Source organism: Theropithecus gelada, chromosome X (genome assembly GCF_003255815.1).
Source record: "Theropithecus gelada isolate Dixy chromosome X, Tgel_1.0, whole genome shotgun sequence".
Taxonomy (NCBI): Eukaryota; Metazoa; Chordata; class Mammalia; order Primates; family Cercopithecidae; genus Theropithecus; species Theropithecus gelada.
The window spans coordinates 85237362-85263360 of record NC_037689.1 but is presented as its reverse complement, the minus strand read 5'-3'; the positions used below and the strand labels follow the sequence as shown (position 1 = coordinate 85263360).

Sequence of the window (25999 nt, the reverse complement as noted above, 5' to 3'; positions counted from 1 at the left end):
GACCTGAAACCATAAAAATTCTAGAAGACAGCATTGGAAAAACCCTTCTAGATATTGGCTTAGGCAAAGACTTCATGACCAAGAACCCAAAAGCAAATGCAACAAAACCAAAGATAAGTAGATGGGACTTAATTAAACTAAAATGCTTCCACACAGCAAAATAAATAATCAGCAGAGTAATCAGACAGCCCACAGAATGGGAGAAAATTTTCACAAACTAGGCATCTGACAAAGGACTAATATCCAGAATCTACTAGGAACTCAAATAAATCAGCAAGAAAAAAACAAACAACCACACAAAAAAGTGGGCTAAGGACATGAATAGACAATTCTCAAAAGAAGGTATACAAATAGCCAACAAACATATGAAAAAATGCTCAACATCACTAATAATCAGGGAAATACAAATCAAACCCACAATGCAATGCAATACCACCTTATTCCTGTAAGAATGGCCATAATCAAAAAATTAAAAAATAAGAGAAGTTGGCGTGGACGCAGTGAACAGGGAACACTTTTACACTGCTGGTGGGAATGTAAACTAGTACAGCCATTACGGTAAACAGTGTGGAGATTCCTTAAAGAACTAAAAGTATAACTACCATTTAATCCAGCAATCCCACTACTGGGTATCTATCCAGAGGAAAAGAAGCCATTATATGAAAAAGACTCTTACACATGCATGTTTATAGCAGCACAATTCACAATTGCAAAAATATGGAGCCAGCGTAAATGCCTATCAACCAACAAGTGGATAAAGAAAATGTGATATATATATATATACACGTATACATATATACACACACACACACACACACACACACACACACACACACACACAATGGAATACTACTTAGCCATATAAAGGAACAAAATAATGGCATTCGCAGCAACCTGGATGGAGTTGGAGACCATTATTCTAAGTGAAGTAGCTCAGGAATAGAAAAACAAACATCGTATGTTCTCACTCATAAGTGTGAGCTAAGCTATTAGGATGCAAAGGCCTAACAATGATAAGACTTTGGGGACTCAGGGAAAGAGGTATAAAGGACAAAATATTGGGTACAGTGTACACTGTTTGGGTGATGGGCACACCAAAATCTCAGAAATCTCCATTAAAGTTATTAAACTGTTTTCATGTAACCAAACACCACCTGTTCCCCAAAAACCTATTGAAATAAAAAAAAAATGGGAACAACAGACACTGGGGTCTACTAGAGGTGGGGAGAAAGGAGGGGGAAAGGGTTGAAAAGCTACCTGTAGGGTACTGTGCTCACTACCTGTAATGGGTTCAATCATACCCCAAACCTCAGTATCATGCACTATTCCTTTGTAACAAACCTACACATGTACCCCTTGATTCTAAAATGAAAGAGAAAAGAAAAACAAAAAGACAATGTGGTATCAGTATAAAGACAGGAAAATAGAGCAATGGAACAGAATAGAGTCCAGAAACAGACCCACACATATATGAATAACTGATTTTTTACATTATCAATATTACTTGCAAGAGGAGACTATAAAATACTTCTTGATCACTCTGTTTCGTGCCAGCTACCACATCATGAGTAACTCTTGGGAGATCCCTATGTGGCAAGGTACTGAGGTCTCTTCCCAACAACCATGTGAGTGGGCTTGGAATCCCCCAGTCTCACTCAAGCCTTCAGATGGCTATATCCTCAGCCAAGTTTGACCAAAACCTCATGAGAGAGTTGGAACCAGAACCTCTCAGCAAAGCCACTACTAGATTCCTGCTCCTCAGAAACTGTGTGATGTAATAGATGTCTGCTGTGTTAAAGCAAAAAAAAAAAAAAAAAAAGCTAGACATGGTGGTGCACACCTGTAGTTCCAGCTGCTCAGGAGGCTGGGGTGGGAGGATCACTTGAACCCAGGATATGGAGGCTGCAGTGAACTTTGATCACGCCACTGCATGCTAGCTTGAATGACAGAGCTAAGACTCTGTCTCCAAAAAAGGGGGCAAATTTTATGGTATATAAATTACATTGCAATAAAACTGTTATAAAGCAACAAACAGGCTGGGTGCAATGGCTCATGCCTGTAATCCCAGCACTTTGGGAGGCCAAGGCAGACGGATAACCTGAGGTCAGGAGTTCAAGACCAGCCTGGCCAACATGGTGAAACCCTGTCTCTACTGAAAATACAAAAATTAGCTGGGCGTGGTGGTATGTGCCTGTAACCCCAGCTACTTGGGAGTCTGAGGCAGGAGAATTGCTTGAACCCAGGAGGTGGAGGTTGCAGTGAGCCGAGATTGTGCCACTGCATTCCAGCCTGGGCTACAGAGCAAGACTCCATCTCAAAAAAATAAAAAATAAAAAATAAAAAAACCCACCACCACCAACAAAAATGAACAATCTGAAAAACAGTAACCTAATAAAAATAATAGCTGGGTACGGTGGCTCACGCCTGTAATCCCCGTGCTTCGGGAAGCCAAGGAGGGCGGATCACCCGAGGTCGGGAGTTTGAGATCAGCCTGACCAAAATGGAGAAAACCCGTCTCCACTAAAAATACAAAATTAGCCAGGAGTGGTGCATGCCTGTAATCCCAGCTACTCGAGAGGCTGAGGCAGGAGAATCACTTGAACCTGGGAGACAGAGGTTGTAGTGAGCTGAGATGGCACCACTGCACTCCAGCCTAGGCAACAGAGGGAGAATCCATCTCAAATAATAATAATAATTATTATTATTATTATTATTATATTATTATTATTATTATTATTATTTGGGCTCTAAACCTCCAAAAGTTCCAACAAAAATGAACATTCTTAATATGTAAATTGTTCTTACAAGTTAATTTTTAAAATCACAAAAGCAAAGGAGACAAATACCCAAAGATGAGACTAGACACAAATGGCTAATAAATATGTGAAGAGAGAAAAAAGACAGTGAATAAGGGCTATGACCTCCATGTTGCTTGCTATATAAATGTCTCACTTATTTAACCCTCACACCACCCTATGAATTAGGCTCTCAGTTTCTTGCAGAGAATGCTACAGGCTACTGAGGACTGTGTGTCACCTTGTCCCACTTACGGTTTTTTCCTGACCTGCAGTGGTGGAGTATGCCCCTACAATGCCCATCTGGGCACCATTGATTCCAGTGGTCTGACTTAATCCAAAGGGTCATTGACGGTGTCAAGAGAATTCACTGGACTGCACACTTTCAGGCAAGACTCCTGGAAACATTCTTTCCGTAAGCGGGAGTTTTGCTATATACTAGGTGGCACCACCTGAGCCCATCTTCCCTAATGAGCTCCTGGAGTGCAAATATTCTGTGTGGCAGGCTACATGCAATACGTGCACACCCATCAGCCTTAGCAATCAGCCAGGCTGATAGGGAAGTTGTCAGCTGCTGATGGAAGCTGAGTTGCCCAGCGAGGGCACGCACACCCCTATGAGGAAGACCACTGTGCTCCTGCCCAGCAGTGGACCCTGGAAGTCCCTGCTGGCAGGGCTGAGATTTCCTGCAGGAAGCTATTCTGTACTGCACCAACTGGAGGAAAAATGGGTAAGCACAGTCACAGACTCCTGGACCTTATTGCCTAGCTGTAGTAATTTCAGCCTGGACATTTTTAAAAGCAGGTGTTACCAATCATCCCCTTTGGACATAAAACCCCTTAATGAAATGTCCGTGGAAAGTCCTTCCTGAAACCTGCAAGCTCAGGTCCTGGCAGAATAGGCCTGGGAACCTGATTGGGCTGCCTGCTTTTCAGGGTTATCAACTCCAAGCCAGGGCCTCATTAAAACACGAGTGGTATGAGAAGGCAAGGGAAGGAGAGGAGGGTTGGACCACCTCAGACCCCCACAGTGGGCTCTTTTCCTTACTAGCCCGAGCAGACTCGTTACACCAACGACTACTAAGAACTGAGTGACTGAAAGAGAGTCTCAGGTAAGTGACTTCCATGGGGAGGAGAGAAGGTAAGGGCAATCTGCCTCAGTTTCCTCCAAGATCACCAGGTTGGAGAGAGACAAAATGTCTCAAGGAGCCATGGACAACAATGAGGGTTGTATTGGTGAGCCCTCTACTCAAACGTGCTTGTTGGTTTGGGATTGGTGGCTAACTGGACATGGCATGTGGTGAGGGGAAGTGACTCGGGCGTCTCTCTCATCTCTTTAAGTCTCAGGTCCTGGCACCTGCCAGACTCAGGGGAGGCCCAGCAGTGTTTGTGAACTGAACTCACCTATGCTGATTCCTGGGAGAGACTGGCAGGATCTCTGATGGAATCTCCCTCTTCAGTCCTGGACTCTTGACTTTTTCAGGCATCTGATGTCTGTAGGAGTGTCTTAGTTAGCTATAGCCTCCGCGTGTGACAGGATCTGGGAGACTGCTCATCTGGCCTGGGCAATCTGTCCTTCTGTCAAATGGTGAAACCAGAGAAGACTTTCCCTGAGATGAGGATAGAGGAGCAGGAGGAAGGATACAGAGCTAGTCCCTCCATGTTCCATGGAGCATACAAGTCTTTGCTGTGGCCTTGACATCATTCCTTGACATCAGGGGCTGAGCTGCAGTCATCTCTGTGTCCCTTCCAGGAATAAAGGCTGTGTCTGGCATGTGGCTGATGGAGATACTTGTGGCTTGGAGCCAGACAGTCCTGCATAAAACTTTGGGTTTTGTTGCTTACTGGAAGTGAGACACTATTTAAGTCACTTGGCTTCTGAGTGCACCAGTTTCCTCGTCTGTATATAGAATGAGTTTCTTATGAGAAAACAGATACAAACAATCTGGAATGTCGTAGGTGCTCAATAAATAGTGGCTGTCACTACCACTACCGCTGCCATCATCACCATCACCATTAGCACCTGTATGCCCATCCCTATGCTTGGCCTTGATGCAGAAAGACAAAGGAGAAGCAGTTAGTGGTTTCTGCCCCAGGTTAGTATCTAGTGGGAGAGCTAAGATGTGCACAAATAATGAAAATCCAAGTGGCGATCTCAGGTAGTAGTTAGAATACGGAGCTCAAAGAGAGGAACGACTGTTCCTATGGGTTAGTGCCTTCCAGGAAGGCTGTCCAGAGGAGGTGAGTGTTCAGGCAGGCCTGAATAGACTAGATTTCCAGTGTCTGGAGGGAAGATAGGGAGAAGGAAGGGCGTTCCTGGCTTAGCTCAGCCCAGGCCAGCACCGGAAGCTGGCAGTGTCCCGGTCTTCTGTTTGGCTGTTGTGGGTGAGGCTCAGTGCTGGCTCAGCTTTAGGGCTGCAAATACTTTGCTGGCCACTAGAGGTCGACAGAGTTTGAGAAATAAGCAGGCTACTAGCGGAGAGGAAAAGATTGCTTGGGGACTCCACCACTTTGATTAAATAACCTGTCTACTGCCTCTTTTCCTGACCTCTAAGATCACACCCTCTCTCTCCCTGGTCTTTGGAGCCCTAATTCCTTCAGGCATTGTTAGTGCAGAAGCTCCCAAACTTCCTGCATTCTGCACCTCTGCCAGGGACACCGATCCTAGGAGGAAAGTTCCCTCCCTCTCCACACCCCACCCGTCCCAGTTAAGGCAGGGGCTGCCTAGGCCCTGCTTTGTGTCCTAGAGAGAGAGGCTGTGGAAGAAAAACAAGCCAGGCCAGGGAGAGTGATATTCCTCTGAGGGGCTGACTTCCTGGCGAGGAAGATGCTGGGTGGTTTGTCAATCGAGGTTTGTCAGGGCCTCAGCCTCACCCCAACACTTCTTGGGGCAGCCCTGGAGAGGTGGAGGTCTGGTGGGGGTGGGGCGGGGAAGGCTTGGTTGAGAAACTAAAGGCTTAGAGACTGGGCCCTTACTGGGACCTTCCTGACTGAAGGTGGGAAGGAAGGTCTCTAAACCAAGATAGACTAAATTGTGAGTGGGGAGGGGAGGTGTCAATGTCAGAGATCCTGGCTGGATTGGCTGAGGGGCAGCTGGAGGGTGGTGGGCCTGGGTGCCATATATCTGCCAGTGGTTATCTGGCCAGCTGGGTCCAGCCCGTATTCTGTCCTCAGGATGCCCCAAGAGGCTGCATGGCCTCTCTCTGGTAGGCCTGGGGTTATCAGCCAAGAAAGCCCAGAACCTGACCCTTTAGCCTCCACGGTTGGGTAGGAGGCAGGATGCTAGCTCGGAGTCCAGCGAGGGCTCAGAGCTAGGGGGCTGGAGCACTGAGGAAATAGCTTGTCCTTCCCTCTGCTCCTCGGTTGTCCAAATGCACTCTCGGCTTGGGGTGTTCCTCCATAGGAACTTTATTCCTGGTGTTTGTGGGGCCTGACATGTCTAGTGTGTTCACTCAGGAACCAGGAGGAGGATCTGGCAAAGATGCATCCCATCGCCCTCCCCCAGACCCCCTGAACCTCTGAGATGAGGAGCTAGGCTGGGGTCAGTGACAGGTGAGGACAGGTGCTGCTCCTTCCCTCGAATTCCTGTGCCCCTGACAGTGATGAATGGCCCAGCCTAGCCTTACACATTCTCCAGGTAACCAGAGCAAGAGAGTAACAGGCTTACCTTTACCTAGGTTGCCTCCTGCTGGGCTGGAGAGCAGAGAACAGGGGCACTACTGGAGGAAACTGAGCCCAGATCAGTGAAATCCAGCAGGCAGGGGTTTCCAAAGATGAGGCCTCTGAGGGCCCAGGGTCCCATCTGCCCTTTAGAGCCTTGTCCACCTGTTATGCACACTAAGTCATGCTCTGGCTCTCAGATGCCCTATTTCAGGCTCTTGCAGGGACAGGGGGCAGGTCATTTGCCTGTATGGAGCTTGAGGCTTTGGGACAGATGTCTAGGAGTCCAGGGTAGGGGTAAGGGGTATGAGGAGGAGATAAAGAGAGAAGGAGGGAGGGGGACCAGACCCATCTCAGGGAGAGAGAGGCTCCTTCCGTCCCTGGTGTCATTCTGCCATCAACCTAACACAGGCTAGCATCTGGCAGATCAAGATGATCTTAATGCAAACATCCATAAACCAGGCACGTAGCTGGGGCGGGGACAGGGAGGGGCTGGGGAGAGAGAGTCTGGTTGAACCTTTGGCCTTTGGGACCACCCTCTTCTTCCCCAGTCACTGGGAACTCTCATGGGTGCAGTGAAAACAGACTTCCAGATCTTACCCGCCTGGGGCTAGATCTCACCTAGCCCTGGGGTATGGTGCAGCCAGGTGGGGAGAGGAGGAAGAGTGGGAAGGCTCAGGCCCCACCCCAGGCTTGCCCTGAGACTGACCTACAGATAGAGTGAATTGGAAAAAAGCAAAGTATTCACTGAAGCAAAAGGGCAACCCAAGATCAGCATAGACCCCAGCTGGTCTCAGCTAGGAGGCAGGTGTGGGCAGAGGGAAGGACAGCAGAGAAGGGGGTGGTGGGAATAAGCTGACTGAATAAAAGAGCACTTTGCAGACTGAGGTTGGTGGAGCAGGGGATGCAGGCAGATTGAGCCTGGAGCCTCAGTTTTCTCATCTCTAAACAGGTCTATCAATATCAACCTCAGGAATGTTGTGAAGATTAAACAAAGATAATAGAGCACCAGGTGAAAGCACCCAGCCACACTGCCTGGCATGCAGTAGGTGTTTAAGAAATGATAGCTCTCCCTCTCCTTGTAGGGAATAGGTGCCAGTGTCTGTGAGATGTGCAGGCACAGGCAGTAGGTCTTCTAGGAGGAAGACAGGAGGCATGGGGCAGGCTAGAGATGACTGCAGACAAGAGAGAGGGTTGCTAGTCCCACTGGGTTGTCCCAGTTGGCAATGCCCTGGGCCTCGAGTTAGGATCCTTGCTCCCTGACCCTTCAGTCTGCTTTTCTAACTGTTAGCTCTGGCTGGGCCTGCTGGCTCTCCAAGGCCCACACCTTGGCACACACTGCTTTCCACAGCCTTGGGACATGAGTGTGGCCTAGGTTTACATCCTGACTTTTCCACTTCCTGGCTGAGTGGCCTTAGGTGAGTTACTTCACCTCTCTGTGTCTCAGAATACAAGGCAGGCAGGGAGAAGTCAAGGACAAGGTCCACAGAAATAGAAAGGAGGTGTGTGTATGTTCATACATGTGTGTGGATGATAGTGAACATGAGATACTGTGGGGGCTAGATTTTAAATTCCACAAGGACAGGACCCAGTCCTGCCACCTTCTGCTAAATAAATGGATAGGTGAGAAAGAATGAGTTTGTATGCATATATGTACAAGTGTGTGAGAATATGAGAGGAGATAAAAAATGTGCATGTGCCACACAAAGCATGTGTGAACAGGTGAGAACGTGTGTGACTGGGGATGAGAGTGTCTCTGTGGGAGGCTCTGCAGAAGAATAAGAGTTTCCATTTAGTAAGCACGACAGTGGGCCAGGCATGATACTAAGCCCGTCACATGCATTATCTCATTCACCCCTCACCACGGCTATGTGAATGAGGGATGACCTCTGGGTTACAGACAAGTAACTGAGGCACACAGAGGTGAATTGACTTGCCCAAGGAGACACAGTTCATAAGGAGGGAACTCTGTGGCTCTGAAGTTTATACCTCCCTGCTGCTCATGGGTGCGGGAAGCTGAGCTCAGAAGGAGTAGCTCTGCTCTCCCAGGGCTGCACGATGCCCGAGGCTTCCTGCAGCTGCCAGATGTTCTCCCGCATCTCTGAGTCCAGGATCCCCCATATACAGGTATCGGTGTTTGGTGTTCCTTGTGGGCAGGGCTTGTTGGAGCTGCTCTTTGTGTCAACAGGGCTGGCCCAGCTCAGAGGTCAGCACAGAGGCACCGCTCAGGAAATGCTGGTGGACTTGAAACCTGAGAGTTGTGTGTGTGTGCGTGAGTGCATGGGTGGACGCGTCTGTAATGACACAATAACCTGGGAGGCATGGGTGAGGAGTGACTGCCAGTGGTATAGGGAGGGCTTAGATGAGAGGGCCCCCATTGCTCACAGATCCTGACTTCCTCTCAGGCTCCCTTGAGAGTAATTTTTCCCTACCTCGGGGGGCTGAATCATTACATCTGAGGCCCCGCCAGGGTGGGGCAGGAGGTGGGAACCTGGAATCACTGGCCTGGCCGTGGCAGGGAGTAGGCTCAGCTCTGCTCCTGAGGCCCCTGTAGCTGGCGTGGGCAGGTTGAGGCAGAAAGGCTGTGCTGTGAGCAGGGATAACTATCATGTGGAGCAGGTCTGGACATAAAAGAGTCTTCTCATTTCCTCTGCCACCCTGCCCACCGGGATTAGGTGCTGGCACACTCAGGAACTGCTGCTGTCTTCCCATGTTTCCCAAGACTGGCTGCATAGCCTAATCTCCCCATCCCCCACCTGGCCTTGGGCTCTCCTCCTGTGAGGCACCGGGCATGCTGGCTGTGGGGAGGAAGAATTGAGGCTGGCTCTAGGGTTGGCAGTGGTGGTCTTAGATGAGAAGAACTCTGGGCTATGGCCAGGAACATAGATGAACTTTCCAGGCCTGGCAACCTCTTGAAGGATTGTGAGGGAAGAGTTCTTGCCAGCCCCAGGCTGCTGCTGTCCATACATGACCCAGGCTTAACCAGGAATGAACCAAAGAAGCAAAGAAGTAAGGATTGGCTGGGAATTTGAGCCAGTATGGTACAGGGGAATGGCCATAGGCTTTGGAGACGGATGTTGCAGGAGTCAAATCTTGCTTTCACCACTGATCAGCTTGGTGATCTCAGATGGATCACTTCTCTCTAAGCCTTACTTTTCCCTGTAGGTAAAATGGGGATACTGAAACTCATCTCAAAAGGTTATGAAAGGGAAAGCATCTAACATGGCTCTTGACAATAGCAGGCACTCAGTAAGCAGCAGGCTGCTTTCTGTATTCAGGTTTTGATGTCCTAGCATGCATTCCGGGGATCTCAGTCTCCCAGCTAGACTATTGGTATGTCCCTACACCCTGTTCTTCTCATCTCTCCTTCCTTACACCCCAATGCAGGGTCCAGCTGGGAGCTCAGAGACCCCAAACAGCTCCTTCTTTCCCCTATCTACCCAGAGCCACTTCACCCTCCAGGGCCTGCCCCTGGAGGTGGGAAGGGCCCAGATTGTACCTGTTTTCTCCTCTATTTGGGAGAAAATAAAAAGACAAAATCTGGGCTCTTCCCACCTCCACAGCCACAAAGATCATCAGAGGATCCACCGAGAAACGCTGTAGCTCAGTCACCTATTAAGCGAGATGATGGACATGAAACTGTGTGCAAATGGTGGAGCACTTTGGGAATGTTGCTCATCTAATAATCTCCATAAAGAAGCAGTGGGGAGACCTTATATTCTTGGCAGTCCCAAAGCCTACCCCAAACTCAGGTATTTCTACTAGTTCTTTCCCTTCCTCCCCATACAGGGTGGCGGTTTTTGCCAAGGCCACGCCTGTCCCAGGTCTTGTGTTCAAGTGCGTGTGCCAGGCTTGGGTATGCCACGCTCCGGGTGGGAGCTCCAGGTTTATCGCAGGCGCCCGCAGTGCTACGGAAGTCCAGCAGGGGGAGACATTAGCACGTGGGTACGTCCTCTGGGGTCCGACCAGGGAGAGTGGGTCGGACCGGGAGGGTCTGAGCTATGGGATGGAGCCAAGTTATAAGCAAAGAGGCAAGGCGGGGCGGGGAGAATGGGCTAGGGCTGGGAGACAAAGACCCAGATGGCGAGGCCGGGACAGGCTGGAGTCCGGCTTCTCGGGGCCAGGATGCCCGCTTTTGCTTTTTCAAAAGTCTCGTGTCCTGTGCTTTTTCCTCTTTGCCCTCGAGGTGTCTTTCTTTATCGACGTGCCCTCTCATCCCCGCTTGCCTATCCTGGGACCTTGCCCGCGCCTTCGGACAGGACAAGACTAAATCTTGGCTCCAGAGGTCCCACAAGCCTCCCCCAGAAAGCTGAAATTCCGAAGGTCTGGTCCCCAGGGGCAATGAACATGCCTTCCCTCCCCACCAAACCCCACCCTGCCCCCCGCCCCACCTCCAACCCCTGTCAAGTACTGGACCCTCCCAAGTCTCCCCCTCCCACTGTTCTCACTTTTATGTTCCCGACTCTGGGTCCAAGTGCAAGCAGACAGTGCATTTTGAGGGCGAGAGGAGGAAAGCCCACCAAAGCCTTACGTTGGACTGGACGGGGAGCAGACAGGCTGTCCTTGACACGGAGGTGGGCACAGAGCAGGACTTCAGGGGTCCTGTGTGTAAAAAGAGAGTGGAAATACTTTCCTGGGGTACATGGGACAGGGTCAGTGGGCTGGGGTGTTGACCAGACGCGTGGGGAGGAGAGCAGGCCGGCGGCTCTTTAGAGTGCCAACTTCCCACGGGTTGAGCGCTCTGGGAACAGGACTGAGCGGGACCCAACCCTAACCACACGAGCCGCACACTCAGATTGGTGCCATCGGCCGCGCGGCGTCCTTAAGAGCTCCCTGAAACCCCTCCCCCTTCCTGCTCTAGGGGCGTGGTATGGGGCAAGGACCCCGCCACTGAGCTTGCTATTGGCTAAGAGAGCAGGGTTGGCCTTGCGTTCGCCTGAGCAAGGGAGTAGACAGCACAGCGGCAGCGGAGGAAGCCTATGCGAGCTGGACAGCAGTGGGAGGTGTGTGAAGCTCGCACTGGCCGCAGACCCTCGGGCTCGATCGCCCGGGAGCAAGGACTCGGCGACGCGAGGCTGCCGGGCTACCCGGCCGAGGCATCGGAGGCGCAAACTAATGGGACTGGCTCGCTCGGCAGCGTCTCCCCGCTCTTCTAAGTACACTGAGCAGGGCCCGCGTTGAAGTAGAAGCTGTCCGGGGGCGCGTAGCCCGGAGTCCCAGTGTGGCCCGGAGGAACGGAGCCCGTGCCAGGGCGGCCCAGTCGGGAGCCCGGGGACCGAGCTTGTTTTGTGGGGAAACCCCCACTTCTTCCAAGGGACAGCGATCCCGGGACGGTCAAGGCGTCGGGGCGGCCACCGAGACCTCTGCGGGAAGACCCCGTCGGGGAGAGGGCTCGCAGCCCCGAACCGTCTGGGGGAGGCGAGCGGAATCGGGCGGGATCACCCGGGGGCGCAGAGCCCCCGTCGCGCCTCGTGCGGCAGCGGAGTGCCCAGGAGAACGAGCCCTCGGAGGCCGAAGCCCATGCCCGGGTTGGGGGCGGCTGCCCAGTGAGTCCTCCTGGCCGGCCGGGCGGAGAAGAGCGACACCGAAGCCGGCGGGAGGGGAGCACTTCAAAGCCGGCGGCTGCGGAGGATGGGCGCCTGAGCGGCTCCGAGCGCAGCGCGACAGAGGAAGGCGAGGCGAGCTTTGCTGAGGAGGCGCCAAAGGATCCCGAAGTGCAGCCTGCCCCCGGGAAGATGGCTCGGCCTGGGCAGCGTTGGCTCGGCAAGTGGCTTGTGGCGATGGTCGTGTGGGCGCTGTGCCGGCTCGCCACACCGCTGGCCAAGAACCTGGAGCCCGTATCCTGGAGCTCCCTCAACCCCAAGTGAGTAACTTATCTCCTCTGGACCCTGGGGTGGGAGGCACTCCTTCAGGGTGAGGCCGCACGCCCCGGAGTGCATGTGGGGCGGTCTTTGGAGGAGGAGCGGCGCCTCATTTTGTCTCCGCTTTCTCGAGTGTTTTCTTGCGGGCGGGCGGGCGGAGCAGGGTGCGGCGGGGTGGGGTAGGGGGACTTGGCTGGGTTGTGACCCCCTGGGCTTCCCAGCCCTTGCCTCCGCACGTCCTGGATCAAGTGGAGATGGTCGCACCAGGCAGAGCTGGGGAGTCCGGGCGCCCGAGAGCGCACCAGAGAGCTGAGTGGAGGCGAGAACGCAGCTTCCTCCGGGGCCCCTGGGAACGTGGTGATTTTCGCCGAGGAGCCGCTCCAGGAGTGAGCTTGACTCGGGCGAGGGACAAGGCCAGAACACGGGTTCCTCGTTTGCTTAGCTGTGGAGGGAACACAGAGCGGGACCCGGCGCTTGGGGCGGGTGGCAGCGCCAACATCCCCACTCGGGCTTCTCCCATTTTCATTTTTCTTTCTTCCTTGTTTGCCACCCTGGCTTTTTGCTTTGCTGTCTCTTCTTGCCCCCCGCCCCTCCTTTCTCCCTGCCGGAGCGGTAGAAAGGCGGGCGCTGCTCCCAGGCTCACAAAGGCAGCGGGTGGAGAGGGGCGGAGTGGGAGAGTGGTTGTTGGGTGGTGGGGGTTCGAACCAGTGCCCGTCGGGGGTCCAATGGAGCCGGTAACAGAGCTTCAAGGGCCAGCCAGGGCGGAGAGTGGCGGCCGAGCTGGCGAGGGAGGTGGGTGGGGAAGGAGCGATTTCTGCCCAGGCAGGTCCCCTTGGCCCCCGAGTCTGTCCCCTAGATTGGGGAGCTGTGCTTAGCTTTCCCCAAGGGGTTGGGGTGGGGGGTGGGCAGCTATATAAAGGACATCCTTTCTTTTCTTTCTTCTCCTTTCCCTGCACAACTACCCCACCACCACTACACACACAACCCCTCCAAACAACACGCACACCTTTCAGGGCGGTGGCTCAGTGGTTTCTAGGCTTTTAGTGGGAAGTCGCTGGGGCTGTTGTAGTGACCTCTGGACCTTCTTCTCTTTTGGCATCCAGGACTCAGGTTGGAACCCAGGGTCAAAATTGCTCTTTCTCTCAGTTTTCTGGAGGTCTCAGCAATGTGCGAACAACCCCACTTAGCAGGAAACTGGGGAGCTTTGACCTGCCCCATCCGTGATCACTGATTCCTGTATCTCAAATTTCTTCCTGTCCACTCTTGCTGCGCCCCCGCCCCTGGTAACTTCCCAGGCTCCTGCCTACCTTGGCCTCTTGGGTTCCAGGGACTTTTGATCTCTCAGCCCTGGAGTGGGAGAAGGCAGCTTTAGTTTTCTTCTCCTCGACTAAGGTAGAGTCCTATTACTGGTTGGTGGGATGGCTAAACCAGGGTCGGGGTGGAGGGCTCTGCCTGGGTACAAGGAAAGGGATTGGCAAGAATTTCTTTCCTACCCAGAAGCCAAATGGGGTACAACGCTCTCCTAACAGCAGGGGCTCAAAATGTTCTGGGAGCCCTGGGCTACTTGAGCCCGGGGGGAAGGTTGTGAAGTGTTCAGTTTCCCTGGTAAGGGTGGAGGCTGGAAATGCTCTCTCTTGAGCCAGGAGAGTTGAAATCCGCCTGGGGTAGCCCATCACAGGGGCTCATGGGAGTGACCTAATTGCTCTCTCGGGTCTCTAACCAGAGATAGCATGCAGCTCCACAGCTGGAAAGGAGCCCTCCTGCAGAGTTGGGGGTGCTGGAAGAAACACGATCTGTCTGTGCTCCCCACCGTTTGTGCTCAGAGCCTTTAGTGCTCTGGACTGGTTTACAGGTTTTGGGGGGTGGTCTCCTCTCTGACCCCCCTCCCCATCCACCTCAAGCTGAGGGCAGGCATTGTGGGGTGGGGATGGGGGGTGGCTGAAGACTCTCTAGAACCTGTCCGAATTCCATTCTGTAATTGGGTAAATCCTGGGAAGGGTGAGGGACTGATCCTGGTGCACCCCCCTTCCATCCAAGCTCAGGGGTCTGGAATGCAGCCACTGTCTGCATGTATTGGCTCCGGGTGATGGGGGCCAGAGGACAGGAAGGAGGCACTGCCCTCAGCTCTCCTAGAGCTCTGGGGGCTGCTTCTGCCACCGCGCCCAACCCTCAGGCTGCCACAGCCTTTCAAATAAACAGTCCCTCTCTGTCTCCCTCCCTCTCTGCCTCCTGCCCGAGTTCTCCTCTCAGGCCCGTGTCGGTTCGCCCTCTCACACCCTCCGTGAGCAGCGCTCACCTCCCCTCTCCAGCTAGGCTCGCCTGTTCTGCCTCGCTCTCACACTCCCTCTCACTCTTAGTCACTCTCTGCCTCTTTTTCTCAAGTCCTTTTGTTTCTCGCACATGCCCGTGCTCTCTCTCTCAGGCTCATTTTCTCTCTTCCCTCCCCTCTTCCTCTCCCGGCTTTTGGTCTCTCTCCTTAGCCCCGTCAGAATCTGGCAACCCCCCTCCCAAAAAAGAAAATCTCCCAGTGCCTATAAACCCTGCTTAATTGCTTCCTCCTTGGGAAAAAAAAAATCAAAATAAAGAAGTGGTGGGGTTGGGGGTCTGCTTCCAGGTTCCAAGGTGCTTGCGGCCGGGCCCCAGCCCTGACTGAGAGGGGAAGCTGGAAGGGCTGGCCCAAGACTCCCAAGTCTCTTTCCCAAATTGGTGCTGGAGCCTTCTGGGGTGCTAGTCCCTGAGTGGCAGGAGCTTCTGCCTCCTTGGCCCCTCCTGTCAGATTTGCTCCATGAGCCGCAAGGTGGGGGGATGGGTTTGGTCCTGCTAGAGTTTTTTTATTTTAGGAACCTCTGTGTGTGTGTGTGTGTGTGTGTGTGTGTGTGTGTCTGAGTTGGGGGGCTGTTATCTAAATGGTCGTGGAAGACCCCTCCCGCAGCCTCTTCCCCTGGGAGCTTGGGGCAGCCGGCAGGCCTCACACTTGAGTCCTCAGCCAAGTCCAGCTGCTGCAGTTCAGTCTCTCAGTCCCGTCCTGACCCCTTCCTGCCCCCCACTCAGGTTCCCCCACCTCCAGGGAGTCAGAATATGCCTGAGATCACATTACAAACGTTCCCTACAAGGGGGCGGGGGTGGGGGGGTTCGGCCTGGCACCCGGGACCCTTGACTCCAGCATGGGTAGGGGCAGCTGCAGACCCCAACCCATGCTTGCCTGCTCCAAGCCAAAGTGTTGGCCCCAGCCCCACACAGCTGTTCCAGCTCACAGTCCTGGGGAGGCCAGCTCAGGGGGCCCTTTTCCGGGGTGGTTAGGGACCTGACCTCTTCTACTCTGTGGCTGATTGGCCACAGGTGAGGGCCTAAGAGTGATGGGAATCCAGCAGCTCCTAAAGTCCCCTGTTCCCCTGCCTCCCCACTCCCACACAGGGCAGCCAGGCAAGGGCAAGAAGGACCTGTGAGGCTGGGGTAGGGACTGAATCAAGGGTTCCCTTTCTTCTCTTGGGCTCTCTGTTGTCTCATCCGCCCAGGTGAATGGGGATGGGTGGGCCCTGGATACTATGGTGCATCACTGTTTTCTGGGGTTAGGGACTAAAGGAGAGAGAGTGGGCCAGCCAGGAGGCTGCTAGTTGCCATGGGAACACCAGGTTTGGGGGAGATTCCACTTTGTGATTATTAGAGGAGCTGAGATACAGGGGTGCTCACCAGCCACATTCTGGGTTCCTTGCCCCGCAGACCATAGCAGCCCCTCTTGGGTGTGTTTCGCGGTCATTGTTTTGGGTCAGGGTGCTAGCAGCCAGGAATGTAAGCTCCTTCAGCTTTTTACTTCTAAATAATGCTGTGTTTGGCATGCTAACTAATAGGCAGGCGGCACCTTGCTACTTACAATGCACTCTCATATATGATCTCATCGGATGCTCCCAACAGCCCTGGGAAGTAGGTATTGGCCCCATTTTCCAGATAAGAAGGCATATGCCCGGACAAGGGAAGTGACTTATCTCAGGCCAGTCAATGACTTGCCTATGGAGGCAGAGCTGTGTTGTGTGCCATTCATTCCTGCTGCCTTGAAATGTAGGAGAGACAGGAATTCAAGGTGGGGTTTGGGAAGAGGCCCTGGCTCCCTGCCCCTGAGTTCCCCTCTTACCTCGCAGGTGTGCAAGCATCTGTCCTTGTGACTCAGGCCCTGTCTGTGTGGGGCGAGCTGTGCTCCAACTTCCTCATTTGACTTTGCTAGGCCTACCTCCCAGCGCTGACTGCTTGGGTGACCTGAACTAAAGGCAGCCAACTCACTGCCTGGCACACTCCCTGCAGAGCTCTGAGTGGCACCTTTGGTTCCTCTCTGAGCCAAGAATCTCTCTTCTCAGGGACCCCACAGAAAGCAGACGTCGACATTGTGGAGGGGGGTGTTAAATTCATAATGGACACTAGCTTTAGCCAGGTGGGGCAGAGGGAAGGGCATAGTTCACTGTAGGTGGGGAGGGTGACTTCCTCCAGGACTCTCCTGGCTTCCCTGTCTCCGACAGAGCTATGTGTGCCAGGACCCAGCTGCTGTTCCTGCCCACCCACGCCTGGGCGGGCACTGCTGGGACACGCCAGGCCTGCTCCTGCCAGCCTCGGGGGCTGGGTGGAGCTGGGGGAGTTAAAGAGGAGCCTTTAATTTGGGGGCTCCCCACCCTAGCTGGGATGAGAGCAGACTTGAGCTCTGGCTTGGGGTCTGTCCTCCACTGGTCTTGCCACCCTGGCGGGTACAGGTACAGTGGTGGTGGGGTCACTGAATCGAGGTTGAGGCTAGAGTCTTCTACCGGACTTGGACTTCCATGGCCTAGAACCAGGCTCCCCCTTTGGCCATTCTCTGACCACAAGTTGCTAGATCCTGAGAGCAGGGTGACAGGGAAAGAAGTATAGAGCTGGTGGGATGTGGGCAGCTTTCTGGGCAAGACCCTCCTAGCTGCAAGCTCTCCCTGCCCCCTGTAAATTGTATTCACATGGGTGGAGAAGGGCTTATCTGGAGAAAACAAGGAGGGGGCTGTTGGTTACTTGGTTTCTGGCCAGTCCAGGGCCTTGGAGGCTACTGTCCCCAGCCCCTTCAGGTTTTTCATATCCCAGGATTCTTTGTGGCAGTGATGGCATGGTGGTGTTTCTAAGCTAGGTAGAAAGGCTGAAGGTAGAACTTGAGCTAGGTGGAGGGCAAGAGCTGGAATAACTTAGGCCGCCTCCCCCAAGTCCTTTTACTCCCTGGGGTGGCGCCCTGGGGTCCCAGGGCTATCAGAGGCTGGAGAGGGAAGGCCTCAGGGGTTACCATGGCGACCTGCTTCAGGCTTCCTGCTGAGCCATGTCAATCCCTTTATTTTTCAGAAAGGGCTTTGTCTGGGGGTGGCCCCAGGCAGGAAAGCTTGGCTTGGTCATGGGGTAGGGGGAAGTAAGGTGGGGGGTAAAGATTTTCACTTGGGGACATCTCTTCCTTCTCTTCCCTTATTCCTACTCCTAATCTGGTAAGAGGGGAGAACTGTAGGGTCCCCCTTCAAAGTATGACTAGTGTTCTACCTAGCTTTGGGCTTCACTCTCACTGGCTACACACCCATCCCTTATGGTCCCTTACCACTCTCTTGAGCTTCTGACATGTCAAGACGAGGTTTGCCCAGTGGTAGGGAAGATGCTAAGAAGGTTACCAGTATGGGGGATCAGGGTCAGGGAAGGCGGGTCTCATCAGGCTCCGCTCCCTTCTGCACTTTAGGGGAAGGTGAGTTTCCCTCTGCCAGCTGCTATGCAAATGAACTAATGAATATTTATGAAGTCTGTTCACTGAGGTTGAAGAGACTCTGAGGGGTTTTGGGGGCAATAGTTCTCTCTTCTCCCCCCTCCTCCATCATGTAGACATCTGTTTCCTCAATGCCTCTGGCTTCAAGGTAGAACCCCAATTAGCTAGAAGCCCTGTTCCAGGGCTCTGGAACCTGGGTGGCAATGGGAGACTGCACTTGGGGTAGACAGGACTCCCTGGTGAGTAAGCCAGAACCGAGTGGTTAGAAAGCTGAGCTGGCCTGTCTCCCTTTCCGTGCCCTCTCTGTGGCTGCATATATATGTGTTGTTGAGACGCAACAGTATAACGATTCAGGCAATGTTTTAGGACCTCTTAGACCCATCGGGTTACTGTCCTAGGTAGGTTTAGACCCCTCTTTTCAATGGGAACGTTCATCTGATCACTCATTCCCTCACATCAAGGACCTGGACTCCAAGCTTCCTGCTAGCTCTAAGATGTGAGCAGTTGTCTAATCCTGCCATCTGGATGGAACCATTGTGAGCACTGGAAAGGGAAAAAATGCCTGGAGAATTCTAGAGGCTTTGGGGAAACTTGTTGGCTTTGTATGGTGCATGGGACGGGGTGTTCCATCTGAAATGTTTATCCAGGCTTCCATCCCATGCCTACTTCCTTTCTGGGTCCTCTGTAGTTAGGTACCAGTGGGGAGGCCATCTCATTCTGGCTGTTACCCTCCTGTACATCAAGATGGCAGCTCCCAATTTGGTGGAGCCTCACTCGACATGGAGGAAAGGCTGCTTTTCTTCATCCACTTCATCCATGTGGTCAGTTTCCCTCTTTGCCTAGTTGGGTATCATTTTCCTCCCTCAGATGAGGACACAGGTTTGGCATTGCAAAGGCATTTGCCCAGAGCTCCCAGTAGGCCCGTATTGCTTGTTGTCCCTTTGGTGTAAGGGGCCCTCAGGAAATGGAACCACTCTTTTCTCAAATGATTGTGGTAGCCTGTGAACTGGTGCATGACACTGTCAGCTTCATTCTCTTTAAGCACTGCCTGAAGCCTTCCATTGTCCTTCCAGCTCCAAGAGCCTCTCTCCAATGGGATGAAACCCACCCTGCTTGCTGTGACACTTGAGGCCTTTCAGTTTGGCCCCAGGTGAACTTTTCCACCTCTTCTTCTATTTCTCTCTCCTCACTCCCAGCCAAGCTGGACCAATCACTGGCCCGAGCTTTGTGTCCTAGCCACTGCCGTCTACTCTCGCAGTGTGTTGACTTCTTATTCCTCACCCAGGACTCACTTTCATCCTGCCTTTCCTGTAGATCCATCTCTGACCATCCTGGCCAGATGAGCTATCTCCTTCCTCTCCCTGCCTCCAGCCCTTGCTGCTTGAATCATCATCCTCACACATCCCTACAGATAGCCTGGTGTTGTCTGTCACTCGCGTGTGGGTTATTTACTTTTCCGACCCAAACTGGACAGTAAAGTCCTTGATAATGGAGCCATATCTTCTCTTCCTGTTTCCCCTCCAAAATATGAGAGTGAGCTCATAGGTACTTAGTCTTAGTATCTGACCTCCTGCCTCTTGGGAGACTGCTTCTAAGAGGCAGTCAAACACGTTGAACACCTATTGTGTGCTAGGTGTTCTCCATGTGCTGCCTCGTCTTCCCACCACAGTATTGGAAGGTAGGGGCTCTTGCCACCCCCACTTTACAAAAGAAGAAACTGAAGCTCAGATCGGGCATTGGAGGTCACATATTTAGTAAGGGCTTAGCTTGGGAATCTGATTCTAAAGTCTGTGTTCTTTCTCCTACATGGTTCTGCCTTGCTCTCAGCACCAGCCCATCCAGGCTCAGAAATGGCCAACAAAGCACCATTTTCTTTCTGTGTGCTTAGGCAAGGACAGAGTCCTATGGATAGGTGGTCCTGGGCAGCTGACCCTCCCTGCTGTCCCCCAGTGCCTGGCCTTCTGGATTAGAATATGAACCTGGCTCAAAAGGCATTTGTCCATCTCCTCTCAGGAGCTGGAATAGGAGTAACATAGAGGTGAGGGGTTAGAATACAGATGAGTGGGGTTACTGAGGCCCTATCTCCTATGATCTGTTGTCTCTGGTTGAGCCCCTTCTCCTCTCCTCTGTTATTTTTAGGAATGAGAAGAATCAAGTTTAGGGGTTCAGCCTCTTCCATTTTGAGGGTGGGACGAATTGCCAGTAGGACAATGGGCGGTGGAAGTGAGCAGAGCTGCACCTGGCCAGAGACTGTGGCCATCATCCCTTTGTTCCAGGCAATGCCTGTTCCTATCTTTCCATCATGCCCAAGATTAGTAAGGATGGGGGAGAGGACATGGGTCCCAGACAGATTGAGCTTCCCCAGCCTTTGGCTGGGAGCTGCGGGGGGGTGCTGACTAAGACATGTGTGGGCTTGCTGTGTGTGTATATGTGTGTGTGTGTGCGCGCGCATGCGCATGCGCGCATGCGTATGGGTATGGGAGAGGCAGTAGCAGCGGTCATGAAGGAATGTTTGTTGGGGGTGGGGATATTTAAGACTGCCACGTCCAGGTAGCATGGGCCTGACACCTTGGTACCCAGCCCATTGGCCACGTCAGCCCCCTGTGGAAATGCCACATTAGGACAAAGGGCTCCCCCAGCCAGGCAGTGCTCCACCCTGCCGAGCAGTCAGAGCCTGGCAGCCTTGCCCATGGGCCACCCCTTCCACACCCTCCTGGTAGTGTGGTTCTCTCTCCCCACCCCCAGCCTGAGGATGGAGGAAGGGCAGAAGGTTTGCTCTTGCCGTCTCCACCCAGTAGGCCCAGCTTGGTTCTTGTCCACTTCCCTGGTTCTGGAATGGCCTGGGGCCACCCCCAACCCCGAGGCTGACCGTCTTCTTCCTTCTGGGCAGGTTCCTGAGTGGGAAGGGCTTGGTGATCTATCCGAAAATTGGAGACAAGCTGGACATCATCTGCCCCCGAGCAGAAGCAGGACGGCCCTATGAGTACTACAAGCTGTACCTGGTGCGGCGTGAGCAGGCGGATACCTGTAGCACGGTGCTCGACCCCAACGTGTTGGTCACCTGCAATAGGCCAGAGCAGGAAATACGCTTTACCATCAAGTTCCAGGAGTTCAGCCCCAACTACATGGGTCTGGAGTTCAAGAAGCACCATGATTACTACATTACCTGTGAGTCCCGCCCATCCCATCCTCTGGCTCTCTCCCTGGGCTTAACTCTTTCCTCTCCTGTAGTAGTGGGAGCTTCTAAGTGGTACAATGTTATTGCATGTAGTTAAGGCCCTGCCGGATCTGAAACCCTTTGAAGACTGGCATGTTCTCCTCCTAGCCTGGCCTTGGAATTCTGGCCCCAACATTTACCAAGTTCACCTTGGCTCCACTCCAGGGGTTGGGCAGGAGAGGTCTCCAATTCATGTTGCTTCTCTCTTATTTTCTTTGCCCACCTAAGTTCTTATATTGGGAATGGTAGCATTTGCTGGGCCCTTTGGGATCAGCCAGCTATTCAGCCTTTTTCTTCAGGGGAAACCAAGGCCCCAAAAGGTGGAGGGGCTTCTTGCCTTAGATCACACAGTGAGTTAGAGATAGGGTCAGGACTCCAACCCAGTTCTCCTGATTCCTACTCCAGAATTCCTTTCAGTCTATGTAGAAGCCCCCATTATGATCCCACTGAAAAGGCAGACCTTACTGAGGGACCATGGCCTGCTCGTGATAGGGGAGCAGTGCCCCCGGGGGTGGGGCTTGTTCTTGGCCTGGGCTGGACTAGGCCACTCTGTTCCTAGTGGGAGGGAAGAAAATGAAAAGGTTCACTGGTAGATGGGAGCCGCTTGCTTCTCCCAACTGCAGTTTATCTCCCTGTTGGCTGAGGCAGAATGGGAGTTTCTGGGTAATGCTGGTAGACCTTTCTCTCCTCCTGACTTCTCTGACTTCTCTGGCCTCTTCCTGCAGCAACATCCAATGGAAGCCTGGAGGGGCTGGAAAACCGGGAGGGGGGTGTGTGCCGCACACGCACCATGAAGATCGTCATGAAGGTTGGCCAAGGTGAGTGCCTAGTCTGAGAGTCCCCTCACCCTACCCCGTTTGACCTTTGGAACAGATGTTCCTGGCTGGGTGCATGTGTATTAGGAGTAGGGGGCGTAGGGTTACAGTATCCAGGCCATTCTTGGCCCACCCTTGATGACTGAGGGCACCTATGCTGGCCGGGTCCCTCCCTCTCACCTGTTCTCTCTCCATTCTTAGATCCTAATGCTGTGACGCCTGAGCAGCTGACTACCAGCAGGCCCAGCAAGGAGGCAGACAATACTGTCAAGATGGCCACACAGGCCCCTGGTAGTCGGGGCTCCCCGGGTGACTCTTATGGCAAGCATGGTAAGTGTATATGTATTTCCCAGAGGTCAGGAGCCATTGCTCTGTCACCTTGTTAGGCCCTGTCTCTGAAGAAATGCAAGCTGGACCTGGCCTGAAATCTGCTGTGTGTCCCTGGGACCCCTGGCTGACTGTTCCTCCCCACTTCCCTTCCTCAGAGACTGTGAACCAGGAAGAGAAGAGTGGCCCAGGTGCAAGTGGGGGCAGCAGCGGGGACCCTGATGGCTTCTTCAACTCCAAGGTGGCATTGTTTGCGGCTGTCGGTGCCGGTTGCGTCATCTTCCTGCTCATCATCATCTTCCTGACGGTCCTACTACTGAAGCTACGCAAGCGGCACCGCAAGCACACGCAGCAGCGGGCGGCTGCCCTCTCGCTCAGTACCCTGGCCAGTCCCAAGGGGGGCAGTGGCACAGCGGGCACCGAGCCCAGCGACATCATCATTCCCTTACGGACTACAGAGAACAACTACTGCCCCCACTATGAGAAGGTGAGTGGGGACTACGGGCACCCCGTCTACATCGTCCAGGAGATGCCGCCCCAGAGCCCGGCGAACATCTACTACAAGGTCTGAGTGCCCAGCACGGCCTCAGGCCCCTGAGGGACAGTCGGCCTGGACCGGACCTCTCCTTTCGCCCCCACGCCCCCTCCCTTCGCCAGTTGTGCCCACCTTTGTATTTAGTTTTGTAGTTTCTTGGCTTTTATAATCCCCCTTTTTCCCTGCCCCCTGGGCTTCGGAGGGGGGTGCTTGTGCCCCTAACCCCCATGCTCTTGTGCCTTCCCCCTCTGGCCAGGCCTCTGGGCTCCGTGGGGGCGCCCCTTCTTGGAGGGCAGGGCTGGACGCTGATGGACAGCAGGCAGGGAGGCAGTCCCCTGGCCCTGCCCCTCCCTCGCCCCCCTTGCCACCTTCCCAGGACTGCTTGTCCGCTATCATCACTGTTTTTAATGCTTTTGTGTTCATTTTTTAGCTGTCAACTCATTTTCATCTGTTTTTTGAAGAAAAATGGAAAAATGTAAAAGGCAGCCCCTCCCCAGGCTTTGTGAGCCTGGCCCGAGCCAGTATAAGAGGGCCTGGGGCACGATGTGGTCAGCCAGGAAGCATACGATGCCATTTCTTTTATAGACTCCTCGGTATTTCTGGTAGGGTAAGGGGCAGGCCAGGGCTGTTCCTGCCCATGATGGAAGAGGAAAGTGCTACTGGGCAAGGTGTCCCACCCTCCCCTCCTGATCCTCCTTCTACGAGGCTTATCCTGGCAATGGGGTAGTCACTGCCACCCTTCCACCAAAAAAAAAAAAAAATCCCTTCCTTGTGGGATTCTTGGGCATCTCCTGCCTCCCTCACTCTCACGGTAATTAATGTCTTAATTGGCTGTTGCCTGGGGAACAGGAGAGCTGCTGCAGGCAGATGACCTCATGGGGGGTGGAGGGAGGTGAGGTGCCCAGGTGGCTATTTGCCCTGCAGAGCTGGGAGTTTCCCCCCCACCCCCCGCCCTGTTCTCTCCTTACCTTTGGCATCCTTTGGCCTGGTGGGGAAACAGAGGCCCAGGGTGGAGACCTAAGCGGGTATAAGACCAGGTGGCCTGCCCCTTTTCTGGGCCCTGGCACAGGTGGGTGACCCCCACCCAACCCAGCTTCTGCTGCTGTCCCAGTCTTGGGCTGGGGCCTGGAAAGAGGAAGAGGCTGCCTGGGGCTGGGCCAGCCCGCTGTGCACTTTGACCCCAGTTCCTTGCCAGCACGGCTGCTAACAGACTGCCACTTGAGTGCGCCTTGCAGGCACTCCCAGAGCAGCCATGGAAGGAGCTGGGCCTCACACCATCCACCTCCACACTGCCTCCTGGCCAGCTGCCCACCCCAGTGCCAGGTGGGAGAGGGAGCAGAACAGCCAGCCCCTTCCAGGTGGCAGTCGGAAGGGTTTTTGTTTTTGTTTCTGTTGCCATTTGTGTAAATACTAGTCTTTTTGGAAAAAAATAATGTAAAGATGTTTTGTATAAACTCTGAATTATTTTCTTGTTGCTTTTTTCTTAGAAAAAAAATGAGAACTAAAAAAAAAAAAAAAATTAACCACATGGAGAAATGGGTATAAAATGGTGTCATGATGTTGGGAAACGGAGAGTGAGAGTCGTGTGTGTGTGTGTGTGTGTGTGTGTGTGTGTGTGTGTGGTGGGGATATGTGCATGTGTGCGCTTTCCTGTGCCCAAACCACTGGTGACTGGGGCAGGTATGGGAAGAGAGTGGCTATCCTAGTGGAGCAAGATGTTTTAATGCCCTGTGCCCCTCCTGCCACTCCCCTCACCCCACGTTTTTCTGCTCTCTTGTTCTGCCGTCATGGAGCCTGAGACCATTTCCCCTGTTCATCCTGTCATCTCTGTGGCATAGGCCATGGGCATCTGCCCAGTCTGGCACAGGCCCAGTTAGAGATGGTTGATGGAGGAGGGGATGTTCCCATGGGGACCTGGGTGTGTCCACAAGTACTGCCACCACCTAGCTGGGGCTAGATCTGGGACCTGCTGGCAGGCCCAGCCCTGCCCTGCCTCAGGACGCCTGGAGGTGGATAGAAATAACTTCCCAAGATCTGAGCTTCAGCTGCGGCCTACTGGGTATTGGGCCCGCTTCAGGCTGCCCAGTTCACCTCTCAGCCAGAAGAATCTTGCTTCTGAGCTGGGCCACACCACAGCCACCACCATGGCATAGTTGGGGGCTTCTGGCTGGCAGTCGATACCCTCAAGCTGGAGCAGCCTTGGGCACCCGGTCTACCTCCCACAGGCTGATGAGTAACCTGCTCAAGTCAAAGAGTGTGGTGAGGGCCCTGAAGAGGGTTTGGCCTCCATCCCACAGTGGAGAGGCAGACTGGCAGGGCCTGGAGCCTTCCTGCTCCAGCCTGGAGCAGCCTGCTGGTCTTGTAGGGGGACTCCCTATGGAGACGGCTAAGACAGATGTCAGGGGAAGAGGACAAGTGAGATCCAGCAGCTAAAAATGGGGAAGAAGGCAGCAGAGGAAAGAGGAGGAAGAAGGAGAGAGAGAGTGATCCAGAGCAGGAAGCCCCAGAGAACTAGCCAAGGAGCCACCCGGGCTATGAGGGAAGTGGGGAGCTGGCGGAGAAGGAAGGGGGCGGAGAGCCACAGGGTCTGTGGGCGGAGGGAAGGAAGGTTGGGCTAGTGTAGGGCTGGGCCTGGCTGGGGTGCTCCCAGAGCCAGCTGGGGCAGAGGCTGTTTATTTGGTTTCTCATTAACCAAAGGAAGTGCCTGGATCAGATGGAGCCTCTGCTGCTTGACTGCCTGCCCAGAGTGGGGCCTGGCCTGGGCTAGGGGTCTCTCATCAGGGTTGGTTCAGGCCAGATTGGTGTCGCTCACTGGGGTAGAGCCTGACTCAGGTTGAGTGAGCACTTCCCACACTTCTCCAACTGAGTGTCCTCCAGTAGTCCCCCACCCAGTCCAGGATACCAGCTGCCTTAAACTCTCCCAGTGGGGGATGAAGCCCTGGGGGCCCTCTGGGAGCAGCTGTGGGAGTGTGAAGTAAAATCCAAGGGAGATTTTACAAAGGAGAGTGGGGCAATCTGCTGGGTAGCCCAGAAGCTTCACAACTGAC

The 25999-nt window shown here is 53.7% G+C and overlaps 1 protein-coding gene across 1 annotated transcript; it reads left to right on the top strand.

Annotated features, from left to right (window-relative positions):
* Positions 1–11376: 11376 nt before the first annotated feature.
* On the top strand, positions 11377–24484 carry EFNB1 (ephrin B1). The gene is made up of 5 exons (XM_025373294.1): positions 11377–12317; positions 20949–21226; positions 22001–22093; positions 22292–22420; positions 22576–24484. Exons 1-5 carry the CDS (start codon positions 12190–12192, stop codon positions 22986–22988), a joined length of 1041 nt encoding a protein of 346 aa, XP_025229079.1. The 5' UTR covers positions 11377–12189; the 3' UTR covers positions 22989–24484.
* Positions 24485–25999: the final 1515 nt, after the last annotated feature.

Coding starts and splice junctions, on each gene's coding strand:
- EFNB1 (XM_025373294.1), top strand. CDS start 12,190: ATGGCTCGGCCTGGGCAGCGTTGGCTCGGCAAGTGGCTTGTGGCGATG. Junction 12,318..20,948: donor TGGAGCTCCCTCAACCCCAA/GTGAGTAACTTA, acceptor CCTTCTGGGCAG/GTTCCTGAGTGGGAAGGGCT. Junction 21,227..22,000: donor CCATGATTACTACATTACCT/GTGAGTCCCGCC, acceptor CTCTTCCTGCAG/CAACATCCAATGGAAGCCTG.